Source organism: Ranitomeya variabilis, chromosome 2, assembly GCF_051348905.1.
Source record: "Ranitomeya variabilis isolate aRanVar5 chromosome 2, aRanVar5.hap1, whole genome shotgun sequence".
In the NCBI taxonomy this organism is placed as follows: domain Eukaryota; kingdom Metazoa; phylum Chordata; class Amphibia; order Anura; family Dendrobatidae; genus Ranitomeya; species Ranitomeya variabilis.
Window position 1 is genome coordinate 594,611,205 of NC_135233.1, and position 12,938 is coordinate 594,624,142.

Genomic DNA, 12,938 nt, shown 5'->3' on the forward strand with positions numbered 1-12,938 from the left:
GGGGGCTTATACCTGTCCCTGCTTCATGTAGAGGGGTGGTGCGTATATCCACCCCTGATTTGTGTAGAGGAGGGTAAAGACTCACCCCTGCTTTGTGTAGAGAGGAGGGTAAAGACTCACCCCTGCTTTGTGTAGAGAGGAGGGTAAAGACTCACCCTTGCTTTGTGTAGAGAGGAGGGTAAAGACTCACCCCTGCTTTGTGTAGAGTGGAAGGTAAAGACTCACCCCTACTTTGTGTAGAGAGGAGGGTAAAGACTCACCCCTGCTTTGTGTAGAGAGGAGGGTAAAGACTCACCCTTGCTTTGTGTAGAGAGGAGGGTAAAGACTCACCCCTGCTTTGTATAGAGAGGAGGGTAAAGACTCACCCCTGCTTTGTATAGAGAGGAGGGTAAAGACTCACCCCTGCTTTGTATAGAGAGGAGGGTAAAGACTCACCCCTGCTTTGTATAGAGAGGAGGGTAAAGACCCACCCCTGCTTTGTGTAGAGAGGAGGTTAAAGACCCACCCCTGCTTTGTATAAAGAGGAGGGTAAAGACTCACCCCTGCTTTGTGTAGAGAGGAGGTTAAAGACTCACCCCTGCTTTGTATAGAGAGGAGGTTAAAGACTCACCCTTGCTTTGTGTAGAGAGGAGGGTAAAGACTCACCCCTGCTTTGTGTAGAGAGGAGGGTAAAGACTCACCCTTGCTTTGTGTAGAGAGGAGGGTAAAGACTCACCCCTGCTTTGTGTAGAGAGGAGGGTAAAGACTCACCCTTGCTTTGTGTAGAGAGGAGGGTAAAGACTCACCCCTGCTTTGTGTAGAGAGGAGGGTAAAGACTCACCCCTGCTTTGTGTAGAGAGGAGGGTAAAGACTCACCCTTGCTTTGTGTAGAGAGGAGGGTAAAGACTCACCCCTGCTTTGTGTAGAGAGGAGGGTAAAGACTCACCCTTGCTTTGTGTAGAGAGGAGGGTAAAGACTCACCCCTGCTTTGTGTAGAGAGGAGGGTAAAGACTCACCCCTGCTTTGTGTAGAGAGGAGGGTAAAGACTCACCCCTGCTTTGTATAGAGAGGAGGGTAAAGACCCACCCCTGCTTTGTATAGAGAGGAGGGTAAAGACTCACCCCTGCTTTGTATAGAGAGGAAGGTAAAGACTCACCCCTGCTTTGTATTGAGAGGAGGGTAAAGGCTCACCCTTGCTTTGTTTGTGTAGAGTGGAGGGTAAAGACCCACCCCTGCTTTGTGTAGAGAGGAGGGTAAAGACTCACCCTTGCTTTGTGTAGAGAGGAGGGTAAAGACCCACCCCTGCTTTGTATAGAGAGGAGGTTAAAGACCCACCCTGTTATGGTCTGGTGATTAAGGAGCGACATGCGACTAGCTCTGAGCAGGTGGTAACTATACTGAACGCAGTTCCTAATCTTAACACAGACACTAGCAGTAGCCGTGGGATGTTCCTGTCACTCCCTGGACACCTCGTCACAGCCGGAGATCTAGCTACCCCTAAAGGTAGAAGCAGGAAAGCTATCTTGCCTCAGAGAAAATCCCCAAAGGATAGGACAGCCCCCCACAAATAATGACTGTGAGAGGAGAAGGAAATGACATACGTAGTATGAAACAAGATTTAGCAAAGGAGGCCACTACTAGCTAGAAAGAATTAGTACAGGACAGAACACTGTGCGGTCAGTAATAAAAACTAGAAAAAGTCCACCGCAGAGAAATGCAAAAATCTCCACACCTGACTAAAGGTGTGGAGGGCAAACTCTGCTGCCCAGAGCTTCCAGCTTAGCTGACTAGATACATACTGATAAGCTGGACAAATGAGCAAAACATAGAAAGTGCTAAACAACAAAGTCCACAACAAGTGAACTGCAAAAAGACAAGCAAGGACTTAGCTTTGCTGAAATGGTCAGAGTGACAGGGAAATCCTCAGAGAGCCATGACTCCAAGCTCAACAATTGACAACTGGCATTGAATTAGGGAAAAGGCCAGACTAATATAGCAGAGCCAGAAAGACGATCAGTGAAAACAGCTGCTGATGCTAAATCCAAGAAGCAGCCATACCACTCAAAACCACAGGAGGGAGCCCAAGAGCAGAACTCACAAAAATGCTACTTATAACCACCGGAGGGAGCCCAAGAGCGGAACCCACAACAGTACCCCCCTTGAGGAGGGGTCACCGAACCCTCACCAGAGCCCCCAGGCCGATCAGGACGAGCCAAATGAAAAGCACGAACCAAATCGGCGGCATGGACATCGGAGGCAACCACCCAAGAATTATCCTCCTGGCCATAACCCTTCCACTTGACAAGATACTGAAGCCTCCGCCTCGAAAAACGAGAATCCAAAATTTTCTCAACCACATATTCCAACTTCCCCTCAACCAACACCGGGGCAGGAGGATCAACAGATGGAACAACGGGTACCACATATCTCAGCAACAAAGATCTATGGAAAACATTGTGGATGGCAAAAGAGGCTGGAAGGGCCAAACGAAAAGACACTGGATTGATAATCTCAGAAATCTTATAAGGACCAATATACCGAGGCTTGAACTTAGGGGAAGAAACCTTCATAGGAACATGACGAGAGGACAATCAGACCAAATCCCCCACACGAAGCCGAGGACCAACACACCGACGGCGGTTAGCAAAACGCTGAGCCTTTTCCTGAGACAACGTCAAATTGTCTACCACATGAGTCCAAATCTGCTGCAACCTGTCCATCACAGAATCCACACCAGGACAATCAGAAGGCTCAACCTGCCCTGAAGAAAAACGAGGATGGAAACCAAAATTACAAAAGAAAGGCGAAACCAAAGTAGCCGAACTGGCCCGATTGTTAAGGGCAAACTCGGCCAACGGCAAGAAAGCCACCCAATCATCCTGATCAGCAGACACAAAGCATCTCAAATAGGTTTCCAAGGTTTGGTTAGTTCGCTCAGTTTGGCCATTTGTCTGAGGATGGAACGCCGAAGAAAAAGACAAATTAATGCCCATCTTAGCACAAAAGGCCCGCCAAAACCTGGAAACAAACTGGGAACCTCTGTCAGACACAATATTCTCTGGAATGCCATGCAAACGAACCACATGCTGAAAAAATAATGGAACCAAATCAGAGGAGGAAGGCAATTTAGGCAAAGGTACCAAATGGACCATTTTAGAGAACCGGTCACAAACCACCCAGACAACAGACATCCTCTGAGACACAGGTAGATCCGAAACAAAATCCATGGAAATATGCGTCCAAGGCCTCTCCGGGACAGGCAAAGGCAAAAGCAACCCACTAGCGCGGGAACAGCAAGGCTTAGCCCGGGCACAAGTCCCACAGGACTGCACAAAAGAACGCACATCCCGCGACAAGGAAGGCCACCAAAAGGACCTAGCAACCAAATCTCTGGTACCAAAAATCCCAGGATGACCGGCCAACACAGAACAATGGACCTCAGAAATTACCTTACTTGTCCATCTATCAGGAACAAACAGCTTCCCCACAGGACAGCGGTCAGGTTTATCAGCCTGAAATTCCTGAAGCGCCCGCCGCAAATCAGGGGAGATGGCAGACAGAATCACCCCTTCCCTAAGAATGCCAACCGGCTCAAGGACTCCAGGAGAATCAGGCAAAAAACTCCTAGAGAGGGCATCCGCTTTAACATTCTTAGATCCTGGAAGATATGAGACCACAAAATCAAAATGGGAGAAAAACAGGGACCACCGAGCCTGTCTAGGGTTCAGCCGCTTGGCCGACTCGAGGTAAATCAGATTCTTATGATCGGTCAAGACCACAATGCTGTGCTTGGCTCCCTCAAGCCAATGTCGCCACTCCTCAAATGCCCACTTCATAGCCAACAACTCCCGATTGCCGACATCATAATTGCGTTCCGCAGGCGAAAACTTTCGGGAAAAGAAGGCACATGGCTTCATCAAGGAACCATCAGAATTCCTCTGTGACAAAACGGCCCCTGCCCCAATCTCAGAAGCGTCAACCTCAACCTGAAAAGGAAGAGAAACATCCGGCTGACGCAAGACAGGGGCAGAAGTAAATCGGCGTTTAAGCTCCTGAAAGGCCTCAACAGCCTCAGAGGACCAATTAGTCACATCAGCGCCTTTCTTCGTCAAATCGGTCGGGGTTTAACCACACTAGAGAAGTTGGCAATGAAACGGCGATAAAAATTAGCAAAGCCCAAAAATTTCTGAAGGCTCTTCACAGATGTGGGTTGAATCCAGTCATGAATGGCTTGGACCTTAACAGGATCCATTTCTATAGACGAAGGAGAAAAAATAAACCCCAAAAAAGAGACCTTCTAAACTCCAAATAGGCACTTAGACCCCTTCACAAATAGAGCATTATCACGAAGGATCTGGAATACCATCCTGACCTGCTTCACATGAGACTCCCAATCATTGGAAAAAATCAAAATATCATCCAAATACACAATCAAGAATTTGTCAAGATAATTGCGGAAAATATCATGCATAAAGGACTGAAAAACAGAAGGAGCATTAGAACGCCCGAAAGGCATCACCAGGTATTCAAAATGGCCTTCGGGCGTATTAAATGCAGTCTTCCATTCGTCACCCTGTTTAATACGAACAAGATTATATGCCCCTCGAAGGTCAATCTTGGTAAACCAACTAGCCCCCTTAATCCGAGCAAACAAATCAGAGAGCAAAGGTAAAGGGTACTGGAATTTGACCGTGATCTTATTAAGAAGGCGATAATCAATACAGGGTCTCAAGGAACCATCCTTCTTGGCAACAAAAAAGAATCCCGCTCCCAATGGTGACGAAGACGGCCGAATATGCCCCTTCTCTAAAGACTCCTTTACATAGCTCCGCATGGCGGTATGTTCAGGCACAGACAGGTTGAAAAGTCGGCCCTTAGGGAACTTACAGCCAGGAATCAAGTCAATAGCACAATCACAGTCCCTATGTGGAGGAAGGGAACTGGACTTGGGCTCATCAAATACATCCTGGAAATCTGACAAAAATTCAGGAACATCAGAAGAGGGGGAAGAGGAAATTGACATTAAAGGAACATCACTATTTACCCCTTGACAACCCCAACTAGTCACAGACATTGATTTCCAATCCAGCACTGGATTGTGTACTTGTAACCATGGAAAACCCAGTACAACAACATCATGTAAATTATGCAACACCAGAAAACGGCAATCTTCCTGATGTGCTGGAGCCATGCACATAGTCAGCTGAGTCCAATACTGAGGTTTATTCTTGGCCAACGGTGTAGCATCAATACCCCTTAAGGGTATGGGACTCTGCAAAGGCTGCAAAGAAAAACCACAGCGCCTAGCGAATTCTAAGTCCATTAAGTTCAGAGCAGCGCCCGAATCCACAAATGCCATGACAGAAAAAGATGACAATGAGCAAATCAGGGTCACAGACAGGAGAAACTTAGGCTGCACAGTACTAATGGTAACAGATCTAGCGACCCTCTTAATACGCTTAGGGCAATCAGAAATAGCATGAGCAGAATCCCCACAGTAAAAACACAGCCCATTCTGACGTCTGTATCCCCTCTGTTCCGCTCTAGTCAAAATCCTATCACATTGCATAGGCTCAGGACTGTGTTCAGAGGACGCTGCCATATGGTGCACCACTTTGTGTTTGCGCAGGCGCCGATCAATCTGAATGGCCAGAGACATAGATTCGCTCAAACCAACAGGCGTGGGGAACCCCACCATAACATCTTTAAGGGCTTCAGAAAGACCCTTTCTGAAAATTGCTGCCAGAGCATCCTCATTCCATTTAGTGAGCACAGACCATTTTCTAAATTTCTGGCAGTATAATTCTGCCGCTTCCTGACCCTGGCACAGGGCCAACAGTGTTTTCTCAGCATGCTCTACAGAGTTAGGTTCGTCATACAATAATCCAAGCGATTGAAAAAATGCATCTACATTAAGCAATGCCGGATCCCCTGACTGAAGGGAGAATGCCCAGTCCTGAGGGTTACCACGCAGCAGAGAAATAACTATTTTACTTGCTGAATGGGGTCACCAGAGGAACGGGGTTTCAGAGCAAAAAACAATTTGCAGTTATTTTTAAAGTTCAAAAACTTAGATCTATCCCCGTAAAACAAATCTGGAGTAGGAATTCTAGGCTCTAAGGCCGGAGTCTGAACAACATAATCTTGAATACTCTGTACTCTTGCAGCAAGCTGATCCACACGAGAAAACAACCCCTGAACATCCATGCCCGCATCCAAATCCTGAATCACCCAGAGATTAAGAGGAAGGAAAAAGACAAAACAGACTAAAGAAAAAAAAAATGGCTCAGAACTCTTTTTCTATTCCTTCTTTTGAGATGCATTCAGCTCATTTTTGGCCAGTTGTACTGTTATGGTCTGGTGATTAAGGAGCGACATGCGACTAGCTCTGAGCAGGTGGTAACTATACTGACCGCAGTTCCTAATCTTAACACAGACACTAGCAGTAGCCGTGGGATGTTCTTATCACTCCCTGGACACCTCGTCACAGCCGGAGATCTAGCTACCCCTAAAGGTAGAAGCAGGAAAGCTATCTTGCCTCAGAGAAAATCCCCAAAGGATAGGACAGCCCCCCACAAATAATAAACTCTGCTGCCCAGAGCTTCCAGCTTAGCTGACTAGATACATACTGATAAGCTGGACAAATGAGCAAAACATAGAAAGTGCTAAACAACAAAGTCCACAACAAGTGAACTGCAAAAAGACAAGCAAGGACTTAGCTTTGCTGAAATGGTCAGAGTGACAGGGAAATCCTCAGAGAGCCATGACTCCAAGCTCAACAATTGACAACTGGCATTGAATTAGGGAAAAGGCCAGACTAATATAGCAGAGCCAGAAAGACGATCAGTGAAAACAGCTGCTGATGCTAAATCCAAGAAGCAGCCATACCACTCAAAACCACAGGAGGGAGCCCAAGAGCAGAACTCACAAAAATGCTACTTATAACCACCGGAGGGAGCCCAAGAGCGGAACCCACAACACCACCCCTGCTTTGTGTAGAGAGGAGGGTAAAGACTCACCCCTGCTTTGTGTAGAGAGGAGGGTAAAGACTCACCCCTGCTTTGTGTAGAGAGGAGGGTAAAGACCCACCCCTGATTTGTGTAGAGAGGAGGGTAAAGACTCACCCCTGCTTTTTGTAGAGAGGAGGGTAAAGACCCACCTCTGCTTTGAGGAGAGGAGGGTAAAGACCCACCTCTGCTTTGAGTAGAGGGGGGTAAAGACCCACCCCTTTGTGTAGAGGGGGTGAAGACCCACCCCTGCTTTGTGTACAGGGGGGTAAAGACCCACCCCTGCTTTGTGTACAGGGGGGTAAAGACCCACCCCTGCTTTGTGTAGAGAGGAGGGAAAAGACTCACCCCTGCTTTGTGTAGAGAGGAGGGTAAAGACCCACCCGTGTTTTGTGTAGAAGGGGGTCAAAGACCCGCCCCTGCTTTGTGTAGAGGAAAAAGATAACTGGCCCTGCTTTGTGTAGAGGGGGTAAAGACCCGTCACTGCTTTGTGTAGAGGAGGGGGTAAAGACTTGTCCCAGCAGTGTAATATATGTATGTATTCAACGTGTGCATGACACATCAAGTTTATGATTCACTTTGCTGTCAGCAGGATTTGCTTCAGGTTTTGCCAGCAAATCTGCAAGGAAAAAACGCAGCAAACTAGAACGTGTGCGCACAGCCTAATAGTATGTTAGGGAAACACTAGTCATGCAATTCCCTAATACTTTAGTATATAGATGAGCCGACATACCATCAGTGATCACGCGTATCCTGTGTCGTCCTCTCTGCTGTATCCCCAGCACATGATTCTAGGTTTTGCAGAGTCATTGTCCATTAGATATTTTCAGTTGCTGTTTGCACATCACTGGTTGATAGTTTGGGATAATTTACCACCCGTCCTCGCCGATAATGTATCTGAGCTGCTCTCTGTTGGAATATTATAAAAGTTTAAACCACTGTATTCATTTCCGCTGAATATATTTAATATTCAGGATATTTAATAGAAACTTTTACATAGTCTATAGCATATGAGTCCTTCTGTGAACCCTCCATTAACCTCGGTCAGGACATACAGTTGTGTTAAAAAGTTTGCCTGCCCCCTTCCTGATTTCCTATTCTTTTGCATGTTTGTCACACTTAAATGTTTCAGATCAACAAGCAAATGTAAATATCAGACAAACATAACACAAGTAATCACAAAATGCAGTTGTTAAGGTACCGTTACACTCAGCGACTCTGCAGCGATATAGACAACGAGCCGACCGCTGCAGCGTCGCTGTTTAGGTCGCTGTAGAGATGTCAAATACAGCAGCTCCACAACGATGCAGGAGCGATCCTGTGACGTAACGGTGACTCACTTATCGTTCTCACAGGTCGTTAGCTCCATGTTTAACATTGCTGACATCGTTGCTTTTGCTGTCAAACACGACGATACACACCGACCTAACGACGAAATAAGGTGCTGGCCTTCTAGCTCCGACCAACGATATCACAGCGGGATCCAGATCGCTGCTGCGTGTCAAACACAACGATATCGCTATCCAGGATGCTGCAACGTCACGGATCGTTGTCGTTCTCATTGGAAAGTTGTTCAGTGTGAAGGTACCTTTAAATGAAGGTCTTTATTATTAAGGGAAAAAGAAATCTAAACCTACAGTGTCCTGTGTGAAAAAGTGATTGCATCCTAAACCTAATATCTGTATTTCTTTTTCCCTTAATAATAAAAACCTCCATTGAAAAACTGCATTTTATGATTACTTGTGTTATCTTTGTCTAATATTTACGTTTGTTTGGTGATCTGATACATTTAAGTGTGACAAACATGCAAAAGAATAGGAAATCAGGAAGGGGGCAAACACCTTTTCACACAACTGTACATGATAAGTTTCCAGGGGCTGGAAAATACTGGAGTCAGAGGATCAACGAAATGTCAGGGCCATGGAATATTTCTAAAATGCGTCACCTGCTATAGATACTGTATTGTCTGAGAATATTCTGTAAAACATATCTCACCTTTCCAATCCCCTGCCATTTCAGTGCTGCCGGTTCAGTGGTCCCAACAGGTCCTGCAGATAGTCACATGTTGTCTATCATTTACATGACCGCTGCAGCCAGTCAAATGCCGTTCATGCCAGCATCGTCACTAAGGCCAGTAATGGCTGCTGCGATCATATGAGCTAGGTACCTGATGAAGTAGCAGAATTAAGTCTCTGAAAGCAATATTTCAGTGGTACAATCCTGGTGCCCATTGCAGGGTTGCCAATAAGGTACCACGGCAGCCGGTGGCCTCTTTTTATAGAAACTTGTACTATATACTGTAATAAAGATACTAAAAAAATTAAACAGGCATATTTGGTATCACCGAGTCCATAAAAGTCCAACCTATGAAAATATTAAATATTTTTGGGAAAGAAAAAAAAGTCAAATTTGTTGCTTTCTTTTCTGTAGGTATGGGAGCACTTTCTGAGCACCGATTCACCCTCTATTAATGTCTTCATGGCCGTACCCACCATCTACAGTAAACTGATCGATTACTATGACAGCCACCTCACCAAGCCAGGCGTTAAGGACTTCGTGAAGGCAATGTGCCGGCAGAATATCAGGTATTGTTACAACACTGATGACATGGTGAATCCATAGTATACTGTATGCCTGGATTTCTATGAACATTAATTGACAACCCAAAAATGCCCTTGTTTTAGTGGGAAGATAAAAAGCGACACCTCTACCTATACGTTATATACTATCACTTTCCATCCTGAGGATCTGCAGCTTTCGCAAAACTACAGCCCCCAACCTGCGAAGTTGTAGTTTTACAGAAGTTGGAGAACCACAGGTTGAAATTTTGTGATTAGTACACTTCTTTAGGTTTACTACTGGACACCCCGCTTCTTAAATGATGAAGTGCCCCTGATAAAATGACTGATTTTTCTATTTTTCAGGTTAATGGTGTCTGGGTCGTCTGCTCTTCCGGTGCCGATTCTGGAGCGCTGGAGAGAAATTACTGGCCACACTCTTCTAGAGAGATACGGCATGACCGAAATCGGCATGGCGCTGACAAACCCACTCAATGGACCGCGAGTACCAGGTAACCCATCAGGATCTAATATATGAAGACTGCAATACATATAGAAAAGTTTAGCCTGTTTCTTTCTGGTCTCATCTAGGGACCCCCTGGTCCAGGCCTTACATCGTTCATTGTTCCGTGATCCTGCTTCTGTTCGCTCCACAAACTTTTATAGTGAGCCTCCACCTTTTATTATCTTGCTGATTAATTATCACATATACAGTTATATGAAAAAGTTTGGGCACCCCTATTAGGCTGGTTTCACATTTGCGTTTGTGGCCGCAGCGTTTGTACCGCATATAAACGCATGTGTCGTGTATTCCTATATTTAACATTAAAAACGCATGCAGTTTTTTTTGTTCGCGTTTTGCCGCGTTTGACGACGCATGCGTCGTCTCGTCGTTTGCGGCTTGGCGCGGAAATGCAACATGTAGTAATTTCTAGAGGCCTCTATTTGCCGCCAGGAAATGCATGCGTTCGATTGCGCAAGGATTGCAACAAAAAAACGCATTGCTGTCAATGTAAATGCATGCGTTTTTAAGCACATGCGTTTTGTTGCGTTTTTTAACGCATGCGTTTCAATTGAGAAAAACATGTATAGACACTGATAAGCCACCCCCCACCATCAAGGTGATAAAGGGAGGGTGTGGACAGTTGCAGGTCACTTCTCACCAGACTCTGAAGCAGACGAGACACAGACAGGCTACATCTTGGAGGAAAGCAAGACCCTGAACAATGTGAGTATATCCTAGCCAATGCCTTCATTTTCTGTTTTCTGTCTCTACATGTCCTAATTTCTGCCATTTCTTTCTTTTTAGAGCTCTTCTACTGCGGCAGAGACAGGGCAGGAGCAGCGGAGTCAAGGTCCGGTGGCAAGACGGCAGCGGGTACGTATACAAGGCTGACTGTCCTCAGTGTAATATTCTTGAATCTTCCTTTCTTTCCACTCGTATTTCTTTACTTTTTTCTTCTGGAATCCTTTTGTATGTTGACTTTCCTATTCATGCCATTTCTCAGCATCTTTTTTCTTTCTTTTCCTTATGTTAATTGAGCAAACTTTAATGACTTTCTTTAATTTTTAGGTTTCACAACGGGAGGATGATCTGATAGAGAATGACCTCCTTATCACCCTGGTTCAGGAGCGAGTCCCGTTGTGGGACACCCGGGATCCACTGCACTCGAACAACATCACGATCCGGCGGTTATGGAATGAGGTGGCCCAAGCGATGTGGGATGGCTGGGACAACGCCCCGACATGGGTCCGAACTGCATTTGGTAAGTATAGCACTGCAGTGTGAAGTAGCAGAGACCTTGGACGTGTTCACTCGACTGTGTGTGATGAAAGAAACTCTCTGGAGTTTCTCTCATCACACACAGTTGTGTGAGCACGGCTAAAAGTACTTTTTCTGGCGACAATTTTTTTTTTAACAGTATCCAAAGTCAAAACACGTTGGCGTTCGATGAAGGACCGCTTCAACAAGGACCTGCGTCAAGAGAGCCGTGTTCCCAGTGGTTCAGGAGCAAGGATCAGATGTTACAAATACCATCGAGTACTGTCATTCTTAAGACCGGTCCTTGCCCAGAGAACGTAAGTATTTATCACGTGCATTAGGTTGTATTGTATTGCCATAATCTGTATTTTTACATTCCACAGGATTTTGCGTCTGGTAAATTTTTGATAGTAATTTTCTTTTTCCTTTTTTCACAGCACATACAGCACTACTGTTGGCCCAGGTTCTGGAGCGGTCCTTCATCCGACAGCCACTGACCCGTCCCAGCCATCCAGCAGCGCAGCAGCTTCCACACTGGGCCTTCCACACTAACGGGAGACCAGGGAGCTGGTCCATCAGGTCTTCCCCTTTCGCAGTCCTCTTCCACTGCCCCCTTTTTTTTGGGCTCCTCCCGGCAGCGGCAGAGGACTTCGGACAGGTCACTCATGCCCGAGTTTTTGCACTTGAGCTCGGTTTTACACGACGCAATCAAGGCTTTGGGTGACCGAATGGATGTTTTACATAACCTCTTAAATGCACGTATCCATGAGGTCAGCAAAAGCCTTGTTCAAGTGAAAGCCGACCTCCAGAGGCCAGCACATCATTTTTTTAATCAAATTGAGCAGGGCATGTCGGAACACCTTACTCCTGCTCTCCAGCTGAGTGTCATGCAGGCCTGCAATGCTGCTTACGTGCAGGCTATGCAGCAGAGTCGGTATTTCCAGCAGACAGTGGGGGCATATCCACCTGTGCCTTCACTGTCACGATTGACCTCAATGTCGACCTCTGCTGCATCCCACTGAACGGCCACCTCAATTCCTTCCACAGCCGGACACCACTACAGCACCACCACCATGCCGAGTGCAGTTGGACATCCCACCGCCACCACCATGACATCCGCTGCTCCTGCTTGGACCTCCTCCACTGACACCACGATGCAGCAGGACCCTGGCATGGCCTTCCGTACCGCCACCACCACGATGCAGCAGGACCCTGGCATGGCATTCCGTACCGCCACCTCCACGATGCAGCAGGACCCTGGCATGGTCTTCCGTACCGCCACCACCACGATGCAGCAGGACCCTGGCATGGCCTTCCGTACCGCCACCTCCACGATGTAGCAGGACCCTGGCATGGCCTTCCGCTCTACAAGCGCTATGGACTCTGGCATGGCTGCACGCTCTACGAGCACTATGGACTCTGGCATGGCTGCACGCTCTACGAGCGCTGTGGACTCTGGCATGGCTGCACGCTCTACGAGCACTATGGACTCTGGCATGGCTGCATGCTCTACGAGCACTATGGACTCTGGCATGGCTGCACGCTCTACGAGCACTATGGACTCTGGCATGGCTGCACGCTCTACGAGCACTATGGACTCTGGCATGGCTGCACGCTCTACGAGCACTATGG

At 46.8% G+C, this 12,938-nt stretch overlaps 1 protein-coding gene across 2 annotated transcripts in view; it reads left to right on the top strand.

Moving 5' to 3' along the window:
- The window catches only part of ACSF3 (acyl-CoA synthetase family member 3), a 59,121-nt gene that overhangs the window by 12,993 nt on the left and 33,190 nt on the right, over positions 1-12,938 (top strand). For both annotated transcript variants that reach the window (XM_077288438.1, XM_077288436.1), the window contains exons 4-5: positions 9,417-9,571; positions 9,911-10,056. In XM_077288438.1, coding sequence (XP_077144553.1) covers positions 9,417-9,571; positions 9,911-10,056 — 301 coding nt within the window. The remainder of the gene's footprint in view (positions 1-9,416; positions 9,572-9,910; positions 10,057-12,938) is intronic.